At 42.5% G+C, this 17,599-nt stretch overlaps 3 protein-coding genes across 5 annotated transcripts in view; all 3 read left to right on the top strand.

Moving 5' to 3' along the window:
• The first annotated feature begins 2,546 nt into the window (after window positions 1–2,546).
• Window positions 2,547–4,073, top strand: LOC135352014 (uncharacterized). Its single transcript, XM_064551116.1, has one exon. It carries the CDS (start codon window positions 2,705–2,707, stop codon window positions 3,923–3,925), a length of 1,221 nt encoding a protein of 406 aa, XP_064407186.1. The 5' UTR covers window positions 2,547–2,704; the 3' UTR covers window positions 3,926–4,073.
• Window positions 4,074–4,653: 580 nt separating this feature from the next.
• On the top strand, window positions 4,654–6,861 carry LOC135352012 (uncharacterized protein K02A2.6-like). The gene has a single exon (XM_064551114.1). The coding sequence runs from the start codon at window positions 4,743–4,745 to the stop codon at window positions 6,645–6,647; it is 1,905 nt and encodes a 634-aa protein (XP_064407184.1). The 5' UTR covers window positions 4,654–4,742; the 3' UTR covers window positions 6,648–6,861.
• A 120-nt stretch (window positions 6,862–6,981) lies between these two features.
• LOC135352010 (uncharacterized) overlaps window positions 6,982–17,599 on the top strand; it is a 27,704-nt gene continuing 17,086 nt past the window's right edge. For all 3 annotated transcript variants that reach the window (XM_064551108.1, XM_064551109.1, XM_064551107.1), the window contains exons 1-4: window positions 6,982–7,141; window positions 15,467–15,739; window positions 15,812–15,871; window positions 15,923–16,621. In XM_064551108.1, the coding sequence (XP_064407178.1) occupies window positions 7,087–7,141; window positions 15,467–15,739; window positions 15,812–15,871; window positions 15,923–16,621 (1,087 nt within the window). In that variant the 5' untranslated portion in view covers window positions 6,982–7,086. The remainder of the gene's footprint in view (window positions 7,142–15,466; window positions 15,740–15,811; window positions 15,872–15,922; window positions 16,622–17,599) is intronic.

Raw genomic sequence — 17,599 nt, 5'->3', positions numbered from 1 at the left:
CAAGTGGGCGGTGTTGTTTACGGAGTTATAATTATGGGCGTGTACATCAGAGCTGCCTAGCTAGCTAGCTACAGTGCAACAACCAAAGAGAGTAGATTTTTTTGATTTTTTTGATTTTTCACATTTTGTGGCATATCTTCTGAAGTAAAAGTGATATGATCTATTTGAGTGCAGGTACTGAAAGTTCAACTATTGGCGCTTCCATTGGACCACCACCTGTTACATCATATGACATTATCACTATGAAATGGCTGTCTGAAGATGTGTACCTCCAAAAATATGTTAGGAATAGAAGTAGCTTATTTGTTTGAGTTAAGATCTGAAATTTGTTGTGTATGTACCTGAGTATATTGCTCATCTTTTGAGCTTCAACGGAAGTCTGGGCTACTAGTAAGTTCTGAGAAATACTGCATTTTGTTGTTTTTTGGTGGCAAATATGTTAGGAATACAACTTTCGATTTTATGCTAGTTAAGGTCTGATTTTTGAGAAGGATGTACTACAATAGTGTAAAATTCATTTGCACTAACTTACAGGAGCTAAACAAGTATCTTCTTTGCTAGAGCGGCCCTTCTTGTCAAAAACGGTGATTTTGCTCCGTTTTGCTACTTTTGCTGACGTATGCAATGATATTCATTGATTTGTGACATCACAAATCATCTTGTTGTTATTTGCTACATCCAAAGGTTATGTGATGTCTACCTGCAAATACACAGTTGGTGCTGGTCATTCTGTGTCACAGGGGCGTGGCAATTGAGCTTACTACGTAGCCAAATCGCCCCAAAAGTCATAAAAAGCACTGTTTTTGACAAGATGGGCCGCTCTAGCAAAGAAGAGGCTGCAGGGGCGGATCCAGAGGTAGTTCGTTGGGTTCGTACGAACTACCCTTCCACTAAGTTGATACTTTATATTACACCTGGCTAGCTAGCTTACTGTCATGACAATAGGGTACAAAGTTCTCTCTGCATAATGTGAGGGTGGGGCTGGTACTCTCTGCATAATATGAGGGTGGGGCTGGCTATATTGACTCATCCAGCCATGGTCACAGTGATAATTGAGCCTGGCCATGAATCCTAACAAAAGGTCTAGATTGCAACCCTCCATTGACTCCTGGTTAAAGTTTCAGGTAAGGGAAAGTTCATGGCACTGCATACTGAATGATAGACACTGTATAGATTAATTATAATTGCTATAATAATTATATTGACTAATATAATAATCTAGATGATCTACAGCCAGTCTCCTCTTCAAGAGAACCACCAGCCACCACCGTCTCTTCTCCAGTCATCAACGTCTCTCCTCCAGCCACCACTGTCTCTCCTCGAGTCACAACCATCTCTCCTCCAGTCACAACTATCTCTCCACTGGAACCACCAGCCACCTCCATCACCCCTCCATGTTCATCGAAGCAAGCAACGAGATCTTCCGCTGAGGATCAGCCAATGGAGCTCTCCTAAAAGAGAAGAAAGTGCAATCACTATCCCAGAGCATGAGAATGGCTTTGCCTTGTGTTCTTTCAGATATTATATAATTTATGTTTTTGTATAATGTTTTTGTTGAAGGGAATGTGGTTAATTAATGGGCGTGGCATGTAAAAGGGGGCGTGGTCAGCCAAAAATTTCGGCGCTACACGCCGAGTGACACTTCTTCTTGTCCACGCTTCGCGCGGCCAAGAAGTAAGAACCCCCCTTCCCTAAATCCTGGATCCGCCCCTGGGCTAGCCTAACTCCTGTAAGTTAGTACAGATGAAAAGTACACTATTGTAGTACATGCTGCTCAAAAATCAGACCTTAACTAATATAAAATCGAAAGTTGTATTCCTAACATATTTGCCACCAAAAAACAACAAAATGCAGTATTTCTCAGAACTTACTAGTAGCCCAGACTTCCGTTGAAGCTCAAAAGATGAGCAATATATTCAGGTACATGCACAACAAATTTCAGATCTTAACTCAAACAAATAAGCTACTTCTATTCCTAACATATTTTCGGAAGTACACATCTTCAGACAGCCATTTTATACTGATGATGTCATGTGATGTAACAGGTGGTGGTCCAATGGAAGCGCCAATAGTTGAACTTTCAGTACCTGCACTCAAATAGATCATATCACTTTTACTTTAGAAGATATGCCACAAAATGTAAAAAATGTGTACCAAAAAAAAAATCTACTCTCTTTGGTTGTTGCACTGTAACAGTGCAGTATTATTTTAGAGAAGTGTCATGACCAGTCCTAGTCCAGCCAGGTCCAAGACAACCCCTTCGAGCATGAAGTTGAGTGCTGGGCGCATTGTTAAGAAGTACCAGAGACTCAGGAAGACAGATTATTGTACCTAGGTTTCATCTTCTTGGAGTTGCAACTGTTGGATGGTTTGCCTTTGCCTTTGACACTGCTAGTACAAGCCATACTGCTGCTGAGAACTAGTTTTACTATGCTGCAATCGAGCTAGCTAGCTGGCACAGATATAAAAAATACTTTGATTTACCTTGTGCGGTCAAAGGTTGTAGTGTACTGAGTATTTGTTCTTATTGTATAATTTATGTATTGTGACGTCATCATTTACTTCCTGTGTTGCTGTATTTATACTTGAGTTTTGTCATTAATATAAGTCTCTTTGTGCAAGTAATTCTGAATGATTGTTATTACTTATCGTGCTTGAACTAACTAAGTCAATACACGACAGTGGCGACGAGGACTAACGGATCATGGCAACTACGCTGATGGGGCACATAGAGGCTTTCGAGCCTGAGGCAGACGATTGGCCGCAGTATGCAGAAAGAATGGAAGAGATGTTCGTAGCAAATGAGATGGTAGGAGAGGGTATGGCCGAGAAGAGACGATCTGTGTTTTTGTCCGTGGTGGGAAAGCGTACCTACAACATCCTGCGAAGCCTTCTCTCACCAGACAAACCTTCCACTAAGACGTTCGAGGAGTTGACGGCAGTACTGACGAGTCACTTCAGTCCACCGCCATCAGAAGTGATCCAAAGGTTCAGATTCTATGGCAGATCAAGACAACCAGGAGAGTCAGTGTCAGCGTTCATAGCTGAGTTGAGGAAGCTGACAGAATATTGCAACTTTGGAGCATCATTGAATGCAGCGTTGAGAGACCGAATAGTCGGCGGAATCAACAATGAGGCAACACAGAAAAGACTCCTGGGAGAGCGAGCATTGACTTACCAGAGAGCAGTAGAGATTTCCCAGAGTGTGGAGACGTCAGACGCTAACCTAAGGGAGATGAAGCCTGTCCCTATCAAGACAGAGCCAGTATTTCAGATTGGCAGGGAGAGACAAGAGACTCAGACAGCCAATAAACTGACACAATGTTCACGCTGTGGTACTGAGGGACATTTACCGACTACATGTCGGTTTAAAGACAAATATTGCAACTTTTGCAAAAAGAAAGGCCACATTGCTCGAGTGTGTAGAAATCGACTACAGCAGGCAGAGGCATGGAGGCCCAAGCACTCAAGAAAGAACGTTCGATACCTAGAGGAAGAAACTACTTCAGAGAGTGAAGATGCCGAAGACTACATCAAGATGGTGGCTGATATCTCTCAAGTCAAGAGGAGAGAAAGGTCACCACCCATCAGAGTAACAATGTCTGTGAGTGGGGTAGACCTAGATTTTGAAGTAGATACAGGTGCCTCTGTTAGCCTCATGGGAGAAGCTGATTACTCTAAGTTGTTCCCCAAACACCCACTAGTACAATCTGAGGTCAGACTACAGACTTACTTGGGAGAACCTATCTCTGTTGTTGGTAGTGTTGTGGTTAAGGTTGAATATGGAGGTCAAACCGCTGACTTACCACTGATTGTTGTCAAGGGAAATGGTCCCACATTGCTTGGTAGGAATTGGTTGAAGGCTATTAGGTTGGATTGGCAGTCTATTATTATACTGAGCCTGCTGGGTTGCCCAAGGTACTAGAGAAGTACAGTGAGATATTTGAAGATGGCCAAGGCACCTTCAAGGGGTATGAAGCCCATTTAGAAATCAATCCAAATGCCCAGCCTCGTTACAACAAAGCCAGGACCATACCTTATTCTAAAAGAAAAGGGGTTGAAGATGAACTAGACCGCTTAGTTGCTGAGGGCACACTGGAGCCCGTTGAGTACTCCGACTGGGCAGCACCCATAGTGGCAGTATTGAAGGCCGACAAGAAAACTATCCGAATTTGTGGCGATTTCCGAACAACTGTGAATTCAGTATCGAAACTGAACCGTTACCCAATACCGAGGGTAGAAGATCTGTTTGCCGGTTTAGTGAAAGGAAAAACATTTTCTACCATTGATCTTAAACAGGCGTACCTACAAATGAAGCTGGACGCTCAATCTCGGAAGTACGTAGTGATCAACACTCACAGAGGCTTATTTAGGTACACTCGCTTGCCTTATGGTGTCAGCTCTGCACCAGGCCTCTTCCAAAGGGCAATGGAGCAGATGCTCCGTGGCATTCCAGGTGTTGTCGTGTATATGGATGACATTCTGATCACGGGCCAAACCAATGTCGAGCATTTGAACTCGTTAGAAGAGGTGCTGAGAAGACTTACCGAAGCTGGACTGCGAGCTAAAAAGACCAAATGCCACTTCATGGAGCCGCAAGTTGTTTTCCTTGGACATGTTGTGGATGAGAAAGGGTTACACCCTATGCCGAGCAAGATGAAGGCTATCCAAAGGCACCAAAACCGAAGAACGTGACAGAGCTCAAGTCCTATTTAGGATTGCTAACCTATTACGGAAAATTTATGGGGAACCTGTCCACTACTCTAGCACCGCTATACACCCTGTTGAAAAAGAGCACAACGTGGAATTGGTCTACAGACCAAGAAGAAGCGTTCCAAAAGTCCAAACAGTTGCTAACCTCCTCAAACCTATTAGTTCGGTTCGACCCAACACTGCCGATTGTGTTGGCATGTGATGCCTCTCAGTACGGTATTGGGGCAGTACTCGCCCATACGATGCCAGATGGTTCCGAACGACCAGTTGGATACGTCTCGAGGACCTTGAACGATGCTGAAAAGAACTATGCTCAGCTAGAGAAGGAAGGGCTAGCCCTCGTCTTTGGAGTCAAGAAGTTCTATTCCTACTTGTTTGGGCACCCCTTCACACTGATCACAGACCACAAACCTCTGTTGGGACTACTGAGTGAGTGCAAGTCTACATCACCCCAAGCATCAGCCAGAGTAAAAAGGTGGTCACTCTATTTGTCGATGTTCGAATATATGCTCACTTTCCGGAACACTACAGCTCATGCAAACGCTGATGCATTGTCACGCTTGCCACGGGCCAAGCAACCCAAGAAACATCTCAAACCAGCTGAATTAGTATTATTGGCAACGCATCTCGAAAACTCTCCTGTGTCCGCGGAACAAATCGCTGAAGCCACACGGAAGGACCCGGTGCTCTCCACGATATCACAATATGTGAATCAGGGCTGGCCTAGAGCAACTATCCCCGGTCAACCACAGCTGAGAGCGTATTTTGACAAGAAGAATGAATTATCGACCTTCGAAGGATGTTTGTTGTGGGGATCCAGGGTCATAGTTCCAAAGCCGTGCCAAGAAGCAGTCCTCACACAATTACACGAGGGACACCAAGGAATTGTCCGAACGAAGGTTTTAGCCCGCATGTACGTATGGTGGCCAGGAATCAATCAGGACATTGAGAGAACCGTGAAACAATGTCTCCCATGTCAGAAGATCCGAGCTGAGCCAACCGAAGCTCCTTTGCACTCCTGGAGCTGGCCCACCAGGCCTTGGGCACGTCTACACTTGGACTATGCTGGCCCTATAGAAGGAAAAATGGTATTAGTAGTGATTGACGCCCACACGAAGTGGATCGAAGCAATTCACACATCCACAGCAACCTCCACGGCTGTAATCGAAACATGCAGAGAGAAGTTTGCTCAGTTTGGACTGCCAGAGACTGTGGTGACGGATAATGGAAGTTGTTTTACCAGTGCTGAGTTTGCAGCGTTCCTCAAGGCCAATGGTATTCACCACATCACGACAGCTCCATACCACCCTGCCTCAAACGGATTGGCCGAAAGAGCGGTGCAAATCGTCAAAGCAGGACTGAAGAAGAATCAGGAAGGAACTTTTCGTTCTAGGCTGAGCAAAACTCTTGCTGCACATAGAGTGACCCCTCATGCTACCACAATGAAGGCTCCTTCTGACTTGTTACTCGGAAGACGAATTCGAACGAGACTCGATTTTCTACGGTCTAATACAGCAGAGAGGGTTGAGAAACAACAATCACAACAGAAGAAAGATCACGATAACCATTCAAAGTTACGAGTTTTAAGTGAAGGGTCAATGGTATTTGTTAGAAATATGCCCTCTGGAGAAAAGTGGATCCCTGGGGTTGTGCTGAGCTCACGAGGAAACGTTTCCTATTCAGTGAAACTGGAAGGTGGCAGGATCCGGAAATGTCACATTGACCAATTGAGACAGAGGCATGTCGAAACCGAGAGGGTGGAACCTTGCATACCGGAGGATGCCCCCGAAGAAGCGACTGTGCCGGCTAACATTGAATCCACTTCTGAACAAAAGGCTGATGAGAATGTTGAAGGCATCCCACCAGATAGTCGAAAAGAGTATCCGAAGCGGGCTCGCCGTCCAGTGGAGTGGTATGACCCCTCGTTCGTATAATGGACTTATAAGTTAAAACTGTGACATTTAGTTGATAGACCTTCAATGTAAGGGGGAAGGAATGTAGTGTACTGAGTATTTGTTCTTATTGTATAATTTATGTATTGTGACGTCATCATTTACTTCCTGTGTTGCTGTATTTATACTTGAGTTTTGTCATTAATATAAGTCTCTTTGTGCAAGTAATTCTGAATGATTGTTATTACTTATCGTGCTTGAACTAACTAAGTCAATACACGACAAAGGTTACGCGTGGGCGTTTTTGTGGGCAGTTCTAAAAATAGCTCAATACGAAGTCGGATGATTCTGAGAATGGGGCGAGTTGCATGCCCTCTTCTCTGTATACGCCCTTGGGTGAACTTAGTCGATCCCGCATAGTCCGCCACGGCTACTGTACTCAGTATACTGCCTCTTCAGGGTGGTCTGGGTCCACAAGACTATGGCTACTGGTGGTGGACACGGTGTCGACAGTGGAGAGGCATCGCCACTAGATGGTGAGTGGGGCAAGCTATAAATACTGCAGTGCAATACCTAATTTAACTACGCCTCGAGGCATAATTAAATGGCAAGAGGTTGGTTATTTTGGAGGTTGAAAAATTGTATTGAATGTCGCATATAGAGAGTAGCATGTAGCTCTGATCATAGTCTGGGAGCCAGACCTAATAGCTCGGGGGCAAAATCAAGAGAGCTAGGATTAAGTCTGGAGACTCTTGCAGCATTTCCGTGTGCTCTAGCAGAATGTGGCCAGAGCCAATGAAATGCATATCCTATAAATGTCATGTGATTTTTAACCCAATGAAATGTGAGTATTGCCTCTGTGGAATTTGGATTACAGCCAATGGAATTTAGATGCAGCCAATGAAATGAGAGTATTGCTACATCTACTCCTTCTTTATAACCTCCAATATCACAGTCTCCTCCCTATTGACATTCCAAGAGCACACGGAAGTGCTGCAAGAGTCTCCAGACCTCTTTCTCTCTTCCTCCTCCCCCTCTGAGAAAAGGTCTGGCCCCCAGACTACTCTGATCAGTGCTTAAAAACGTGTATTTTCTATTGGGCCGGCTATAGAGTGTGGCTAAATTTGCCTCCATTTAGGACACGACATTGTCAACGCAACTGTCGCTACTTTTAGAGGTCAACAATTATTTATTTGGAGGTAGAGAGGTCTTCGGGTAAACATACTGTCGGAGGAGGTCCGGCAGGCGCTGTGCACAGCTAAAGCAATTAGCCTCTGATTACATTTGTACTAGCAATAACAACACAACGTGGGCGGGTAATTAGTCAAAGGCTAATTGCTAGAGCTGCACCGCGCCTGTCGTACCTCCTCTGGGCTGAGAGGAATGCCATGCATGGTCAATTAAAACATGACGTGGCCTTATGTTTTACGGCATGTATAAAACTGACTCGCGCTCCTGGGATACCACCAATAGCTTTATAATTGCACCAAAATCGGTTGAGCCTCAGACGAACTAGCTTGAGAGAAGAGATAACTATGGGTCATTCCATATAAATTCAACGAAATTTAAAACGTGACGTCTTCAGAATTGCACGAAACTTGGTGTATGTATTTGAGGAATGGTATGATAACATCTTAGAAAAAATGTTGGGTTTTGTAAAAAAAGATGGCTTTTGAGATTGAGTTGATTAGAAATTCTCAACTTTTGAAGTGGCTGCATGCTGTTAGTTAAACTGTAACTGTCTAACCATTAACATTGAAGACTAAAATTGTATATCATCGTGTTGCCTAAGAAATTCTGCATCTTTTGAACTCTTTTGAAGCTATGTTTTAGTTCATATCACGAGATATGTTGTAGGATGTAGTGTTACTTGGGCAATAATTATTTGTTGTTTGAGTTATTATAAACAATCCTAATGTCTGAGTTCAAAGAACACTAATTAGATGCAATAACCAAACTGTATCGAGTGAAGCCATACAACATGCCAAATGATGCGGAATTTCTTAGGCAACAAGATGATAGAAGATTAAGATGATAAGATATGATATTTTAAAGGGTGCTGGCCCACCTACGCCCACACGCTGTTGCTAGGGAAAACTAACTATGAAACTGCTGCCAGTAGAGACATGGGTCCTTCACTATACTTAAAAGCTACTAGTGCCTACCTCAAGAATCAAGAAGAAATATCACCCGGAAGAGGTACAGCAAGCCATTTTAGTGAATAGCTAAAAATGGTTCCGCGTAAAAAACCACTAGTGCTAGGGACTTGGTTTTTATATCATTTTATGCCGTTTGAAATGCTTTTCAATATTACTGAACGTTTTTTCCTGTGTTGTTCAATTTATAGACTTTTTTTGCTGTGACACACCCAGTTTAGAAAAATCTAGACCATATTATATGGATCAAAATTTTGTTAACATGACATCATGGGTTAACTATGCTAAATATAGGCCCTATCCTGCACGTGGAACTCTAGATCGAACGTTTTAGCGCTTACCCTCTACGGTAGTGGCTAAATAGCTCGCTTAAATGAAAGCTACGCCCCCAAATGATATTGTGCGTTCGTACGTGAGGATAGGCGCTAGTACGGTAGTACAATGTACATGCGAGCGCAGCCACAACTAATGAGATAACGCACACGCAGTGATTGTAAACATTGCGTGTGTGCAATTATTACAGCCATACTATCTGCATTCTTGTGGTCACTATGGTAAACTAAAGTTTCCTCTCGAGTTATGGCTAGTTTAATTGACTCACAGTGAAGGCTTCTTCATCAGTATAGTAATTCGCTTTCTATTCAACTTATGAGCTAGCCTTGAACTAAAGCGCTATAGCTATTGCTAAGCCAGAAAAGAGCTACGAAGCTGCATATACACGTATTCACTGCCAGCATATATACAGCCTTGTGAACTAACCTCATTGGAAATCCACCCCTTTTTTCATTATTCATTGACAGGAAACGCGCAATAACCTCGATCTGTCCTCTGGCTTCTATCCTTGAAGATCATCAAGCCATCATAATAATAGGCAAAAAAACTGAATCACACAGTGTCAGCATAACATTATAATTATTATACTAATTACTTCTCAGTGAGTATAAATCTCGTTGCCTGCACTGCATTCATACGTTACAATAAGCCACACCTACGTTAAATTTCGTGGAGGTCAGTGACCACGAAAATAACGAATTTTTACCCACGAAAATTACCCGCTATAATTACGGTAAAATTAATCACTCTAATAACTTTTTGAGCGAAAGCAAAACATAACAGAGGAATTTATCACAGCGCAGCTTGCAACACTTGTTATAGAGGTTATGCACGGGGAGTGGTTTCAAGCAAAAATGTTAGCAACTGTTCCGTCGTGAGTGGCAACAACATTTTTTTACACAGAAGTGATTATGTATACTCGGGGCTTGTATCCGTAGTAATCACTTTGTTGAAGAGCATCCAGCAACATAAAATCTTATGCTCTCCAACAAAGTGATCAAGTTTACAGATCCAAGCCTGCTATACTGTTAATTTATTTTACTGCTGAGTCCACTCTCTGAGGGTCGTCGAAGCTATTATATATGTATATCTTTTCATTGGACCAGGAGTATTATATCAAGAGTACGCACATTCCATTCTATTCTACATCTAGGACTGAATCCGTCACTAACACTTGTAGTTGTGTTAGCCAAAATTAGTGCTGATCACATGATCTCCAGCCAATCAGCTTATCTGAAAGTAGTCAGGTGACCATGGATTAAATAACTTAATCCACACTTAAGTGTGCTTTAAGTTGGTTTGTTAATGCACACTTTTATCAAACAATCATAATACAAGCAGATTGAATCTGAATGTCATCATAATTGGGGCGAGCGAAGCGAGTCCCTTCCTAGTGATGAACGTTGCAATTTTGTCTGTGTGTGTGTCATGGACCGGCACGATATTTGTTTTTTGTGCTCGTGACCCTTTACCAACTTTTACGTGAAAGCTGCGCATGGGCACAAGAGCTAGCTATACTCAGGAACGAAGACTCAGACAAGACACGTACACAGAGACGCTTGAGGCTACAAGCACGCCTACAGCAGGTCAGAGCAGCTCAAATGGGGACCTTCTGAGCCTAAGATCACACAGGCACGCCTGCAGGAGGTCACAGCAGCTTACTTGCCATGTTTCACTTCCAAGTCTTGTGTTTTTGTGATAATAAACCTGCTAGCTCAACAGGACAAAACAGAGATCGAGGCCAGTCACTAGGACAGGTCAGAGCAGCTCAGATGGAGACTTTTGAAGTTGCACAGGCACTTTTAGATAATACAGCACTACGGCAGGTCAGACCAGCTCAGATGGAAACTTCTGAGGCCACACAGGCTTACAACAGGTCAGAGTAGCTTTAAGGATTGTTTACACTGACAGTATACTATAGCCTTGTAATTTGGGTCCAGCAAAAAGTGATAATATCTCCTTGCTTAGTTTGTACAGCCAGCTCTTTCGTGCTGAACTTTCACTCATAGATATAATTTGTTTCACTCTTAGTAAGTCAACTTCAAGTTACACCATGCACAGTCAAAGACAACAACCCTACACCACTCTGACAGAATAATTGTCACAGGTGGCACAGGAAAGTCGTCTACATGTATGGACTACTCGGTTATTCACAATCACTGTTCATTTCATTCGATTCATAAATAAACAATAATACTTAAAATTACCACATTGTACCAAATGACTGTACAACAAATACAAAATTGCTCGCTCGCCCCAAACATGCTCTGCATGCTCCTAGTTATAATATAATACAAGCAGATTGAATACGTACACAAGCAAAGCTGAAAAGTATTAGAAAGTTGAATGTTATTGTTTCGACTTGTTTCATGTGTACCGAATTGCTGACTTGACCATAGCATCACTTTTTCGTCTGGTGAAATAGGCTCAGCTTGCTTCGAAAATGTACGTACCTGTACCTAAGCCAGATCCATATAATCGTTTCATCAAAGGTGCTTCGAATATCATAGCGTTCCAAAAGAGCAAACCAGATACTCATTGCCATATAGTTTGCGCACAAAGTTTCCCATCCAGTAAGCCAGATCAACTGGAGGCATATCCAGTAGTGGGATCGGGACTGTTGGTCAGCAGGAGAAATAAGTCGAGAACATGCCCAGTCAGTCCAGATAGCTTTAGATCGTATCTCCTTCTCCTTTGCATCAGTTACTGGATCTACAAACCTACTAAAACTTGCTATTACGTCTAGCTAGCTAGCTAGCCACCAGCAACTGATTTAAAATGTAGCAGCTGCCACGAGGCTAGAGCTCACGTGACAGCACTAAATCCTTTAGAACACACCTAGCCAAGTCACGTGTTTTAATGCTGGTGCACTCGGATGGCCTCTCGGTTACGTAATGCACTCGGCTGCGCCTCGAGCACCACGTTAACCTCGAGGCCATCCTCGGCACGCAGATTAAAACACTTAATCTTGGCTAGGTGTGTTCTAAATAATACTTAAATGTGGGCTGGAGGTACAAACCACAGCAGACCATGTGCGTGATATCATTTTGAAGTAATTAACCACTACACCTACGCACCCACTTAAGATGTGGTCTGATAGTGACGTGGTATGACATACTCCTATGTTTACACTACAACTGCTACAGTTGGATACTCTCTTAATGTACTCCTGATTGGACCCATGATGCATGCTAACAGAAAGTGTTATTTTATTAACATGCAGCACCTCTAGTATAAGCAACTCTAGTCTAATGAAAGCACCGCGGGTGCTGATGCCTCGGTGGAGGTGCTATAGCTACATAACATAAAGCTACTAAGCTACACACATGGATATCATGGTTATCATTATGAACATTTGCATGCAAAATCCAAGGAAACTCAAGGAGTGGGTAATGATCGACCATGATTGTTGTTAAAAACGATTGTGATGCCAAAAGTTCAAGCCTAACAGTGGCGTAGGCAGAGGGGGGGGGCTGAGGGGCTAGAGCCCCCCCCTTTTGTGCTTTATCAACTCCTACTCAGCTGCGATCTGTCCATGTATTCTGCACTGTACTGCATGTGTATATAGTTACTAGAATGCCGGATGTCATTGAATGGAAATGTGGGCAGGGCCATCTAATACGCATGCTGACTGCTGAGCAAAAGTGATGCCCTGCTCAACTGATTTGAGCCCTGCCCTTCCCAAACTGATCCTGGCTACGCCACTGCCTAAAATTAATGGCTGCAAGTCAGAGAGCCTTGCAGCTAGCTCTCTTCTCACTCTTGCAGCTACCAATAGCTAGCGTTTTAGTGCAGAGCTATAACTACTAAGTAGAGTAGCAACACTCGGTAAACAAGTTTGGCTATACGTGCTCTTCTGAAAAGGCTGCAATGGCATTCCAAGTAAGCAAAACTAGGCATAACTCGAGAACGAAGCATTATTTTGCAAATCCACGAATTAAAATCCAAGTAAACATGACTAGAAGCCTATATAGAAACTCTTACTTGCACTTGATTCATCCTTGAGCAGCTGTAGCAGTCTACACACATGCACACACACACACACACACACACACACACACACACACACACACACACAAACACACTACCAGTGGCATAGCCAGGATTTTGGGAAAGGCAGGGCTCAAATCCATTGAGCAGGGCCAGGAGCAGGCGCTGAATAGCTTAGAAAAAAAAGGTCATCACTACCGTATAGCGGGTATATTTCGAGGGTATAAATGTTCGCGGTTTTCGCGGATTGAGCCTGTACCGTGAAAATGTATACCCACGAAAATTTGTAATAGTAGGTGTGTTCAGTATTATGGATTTGAGGCTAACGATGTGGAGGTACAGCTGCATGTTGATGTGCGCATGCGCCAAAAGGCTGGAACTCAGACCACGAAAATAAAATCCGCGAAATCCTTTGTAATGGTCCATCCGCGAAAATTTATACCCTCGAAATATACCCGCTATACGGTATTCATCAGCAGTAAGCATGCGCAGTAGATGAGTAGATGACCCTGCCCACATTTCCATTGAGAATGACATCATTCTAGTAACACATGCAGTGCAGTTGCAGAATAGATTGACAGAATAGATTGACAGATCACATCTATGGACAGATCAAGGTGATTCAAGCTGGTTTGGAGTTGATGAAACACAAAAGGGGGGGGCTCCAGCCCCGTCAGCCCCCCTCTGCCTACGCCACTGCACTACCGTATACCTCGCTTGCGCATGCGCACCGAGGCATAATAACAGATCTGTAGCTGCACATGCAGCAACTTAATTAACACGTTGATCAATTGTATCAGTTTACTATCACTTGTGTGTACCGTAGTTAACTGTCAAACCGCCCATATCAAATAACCGCCCATCCCCTACTTTTGCCTGAAAGTCTTGTAGAGGCCTAATTGCAATCGTATAGAAGCGCCCACTATTGCGCATGCATATAATTAGGTCAAATGTCAACACGATGCAAGATTTTCACTGTGTGGAGCTATTAAATAGCTTGTAGCTCATTATAAACATGCATAAAACAGACTTTAAAAGTTACTATAGTAGATCTATCCTAGAACAGACATCAAGTGTTCAAAGAGACTGTTTCTTCTAAACACCAAAACACATGGTCTACTTTCAGTTCAGGCCCCTTTCTCTCTTGTGGCAGAGTGTCTTCTGCATGTGATCTGTAACTGTATAGAAGATGAGCTGTGTAGTTTTCACAGAAAGTACCAGCACAACTCTCTTGGATGGGTGCTTGCACGGTTTAGTAGCCACATAATCAAATCCGCCCACCCCTTAATTGTTTAGCCTAAATGAGAGCTGTGCAGTATTGGATATACTTTATACCAGTTATACTTTACACCAGGTATTTGCTTGCTATTATGATCCAATCCTATAGCTACACCATTATAGCCTAAATGAAGCCATCAAAACAGGTGGGCGGTTCGACGGTTAACTACGGTATATATAGCTTTTTAATTTATTCACAGGACTGAAGTATTGTTCTCTTTATAGTAAATTCTTTGGCCTACTCAACATGGTGGATGAGGGTAACATGGGGGAAAGTACAGTGTAACAAATAAAACACATTCCAAGAAATCGTGTATGAGGGCATGAATTTTGTTAGTGGAATCATTACAAGATATTGTTGCACAGCACTCTGGGCAGTTAAGGCCTGGGTCAGGCACTGATAAGATTAATTTTATTCATTGCCTACATTTTATGTAGATCATGTAGATCATGTAGTGTTAATGAGATTCATAATGTTTATTAATGTTATTCATTGCACATGACGTCATAAGGTCAATGTATTTGCTTAGCTAGCTGCTAGAACTATTATAGATTATCTTTGGCAACAAATACGGCGGACTTAAACAAGGTAAGAGTAGCTGTTTAGGCCCTCAAAAGATAGATTATGTTGTTATGATTATGTTTCCTTGATGGGAAGTAAAAATGTCCAAAACTTTCTTAGCTATGCTAGCTTCTTTAGCTCTGACAGCCACCCTAGAGGTAGGCTATTTTGTGTATCTCAAGAATACAATAACTCCTACTCTTCCCATCAAGGATACTAGTACCTAGCTATGAGATGTTCATCTAGCCTTGTTTTTAAAGCTTGATCTTGGCATCTTCAACGCCGTATTTGCACTTCTCTTTCTGAAAGTGGCATGACGTCATCATCATTTATGGGACTAATTAGCATAATTGAATTAAGCTAATTAGTTTTTTGGAAAAAGAAAACATTGAGCTTCATTTTGGATCATTTTGATGCAGCATACACTGTATATTGCAAATAATACAGCAGTATGAACATAGTGTAAATTTTGGTGTTAAAATCTGGACCCGGGCCTTAAGTGCGCAGAGCATGCACACACATACACACCCACACGCACACAGATATATGTGATGACCTTTCACCACTGCATAAACAACTCTATCCTGCTCGTACTAAATGGTTCAATATTGGATTGAACCTGAACATTGATGGTAACGACTTGAGTGCGATCCACGAAATAAACAGCCAAAATCTTGACACCTGTCTCCGTGAAATGCTGATTAAACGTCTGCACTCTGGTGGCCCCCTCTCATGGAGGGATGTGTGTGACTGTCTCCGATCTCCAACCGTGGACCGTAAGGATGTGGCGGAGAAGATTGAGGAGTGGAGAATTGGTACCCAAATAATTATAACATAATTATTATTGATTAATTCAGCAAATGATCACTTTTTTTGCTCTTCAATAGGAATGATGAGCAAAAAGCAGTCTAAATTTCCGTCTCCTTTATCAGAAACTGGCCTAATTGGTAAGTATTGATTTTCGTAACCTGAACAATCAGTTAATTCATTACCTGCAGGCTCAGATTACTCAAGCCTGGATGACCAAGTTAAACACCTGGAGGAGATCTTTAATTTGCTAACTAACGAAGGGTATCAACGAATTAAGAAATCTGGCATTAGTGTAGACAATTTCTATGCTATTGTAACGAGCATGAGTGTATCGTTAAAGCACATTACAGGAAATTATGTTGAAGAATGCTTCGAGAAAGCGAACATGCTCGCAGAGATATGGGGCAAGTTAAATCAATTCTGGGATTTCTTGAACTATGAGCTCTTCCAACACGTGGTTCGAGTTATGTTCACTGAAGCAGACAATCCTTTGCTGAGGAAGCTAGCCGAGTATGAGAGTGAAAGGAAAACATTTCTTATTAAAACTAAACTTTGCGATTTTGTTGACTATTGGCCGTATTTAATTGCAAAGCCATCAATGGTTAAGTTGAAACGAATAGTCGTTAAAAAAGTATGCAAAAAATGGGAAGACTGTACTTTGTATGATGTGAAGACAACTAGCAAACTTTTTTCGAAAGGATTTTCCCTATCTCAGGAATTTATTCTTGTGGCAGGTGGTGTCAAAAGCATCATCTTGTACGTCCCTCCTTCTCTGGCGTGCTCAATAGAGGAACAGTTGAAGCAAGGAAAAGAACTTGAATTCTTAGCAAATAATGGCTTTCTATCCATCACCATTGATGATATCCAGGTCTACACGGCTCTACAAGGTACAATCTCTATATATAATTACTTTTAGCGTTAATGAGATTCATAATCTTTATTAAACTCTTGAGCATCTGCATGTATGAGCATCTGCATGTATACACCGTAAATCGCTAAATTTTCGAGGGGCTTAATTTTCGTTGATTTTGTGGGTTAGCAATCCTACACAAAAATTAAGCCCACGAAAATTGTTTTAGATATACCACACCTATAAGAGGAGGATATGCATGCACCCATAATTATATCCTCCGTTACTGTGCATGGTTACTCCGAGGGGTATGTAACCACTGTAGCGGAGGATATATAGGGTGCATATTCTCCGAGTAGGTGTGGCATATCTGACTTATATACCACGTGACCGCAGCACTATAAAAGGACCTCCCCCTAGCAAAAATTCAATCCCACGATGCAGACTGCAAAAAGAACAAGACTATATGCCGGATTTTGCAACCGTCAAAGAGCTAGTATATAAAAGCAGCTTTATGTTAATATGTAAGTTTTACACCTTCACCGAGGCATCATGTATAGTAGCCTCGTTCCCAGGCCTTACTTTTTCTTGCTGTTGTCACTGTTCATCCATAAACATAAGAAAGACATAGTGAGGCAGCAAAGAAAGAAATGGGCGTACAGTTAAGAAAACGTAAGGCCTGGTTTGGGAAATCGCGTGATCCACAAGGATTTTTATGAACGTGGGCGATATGTAGCCCACAATCGTGACGTAAGGTATTCTCCCACGCATTCCGAGTAAGACTGTACTGTACTGCACTGAGACAACCACCAAGCTGTGCTGCAAGTCAGATCAGAGAACCAGCGTGGCCAGCTCTGGTGGCAGTAGCTACCTGCTATATGATAATGATGACTAAGCTATTCTACTATAGCATGTAGAAAGACACAAGAAAAGGTAATAGTGATAGAATCTAAACATACAATCTAGACTAGTAGATCATCTAGCTAAGCCTAAGGTATAGCTAGCTATAGTGCTT

This window comes from Halichondria panicea, unplaced genomic scaffold, assembly GCF_963675165.1.
Source record: "Halichondria panicea unplaced genomic scaffold, odHalPani1.1 SCAFFOLD_26, whole genome shotgun sequence".
Classification (NCBI taxonomy): Eukaryota; Metazoa; Porifera; class Demospongiae; order Suberitida; family Halichondriidae; genus Halichondria; species Halichondria panicea.
Note: the sequence above shows the minus strand (reverse complement) of the source record. Positions and strands in the feature narration are given on the sequence as shown.

What these genes read in the sequence shown, in the direction of transcription:
- LOC135352012 (XM_064551114.1), top strand. Translation starts at nt 4,743, where the DNA reads ATGGGGAACCTGTCCACTACTCTAGCACCGCTATACACCCTGTTGAAA.
- LOC135352014 (XM_064551116.1), top strand. Translation starts at nt 2,705, where the DNA reads ATGGCAACTACGCTGATGGGGCACATAGAGGCTTTCGAGCCTGAGGCA.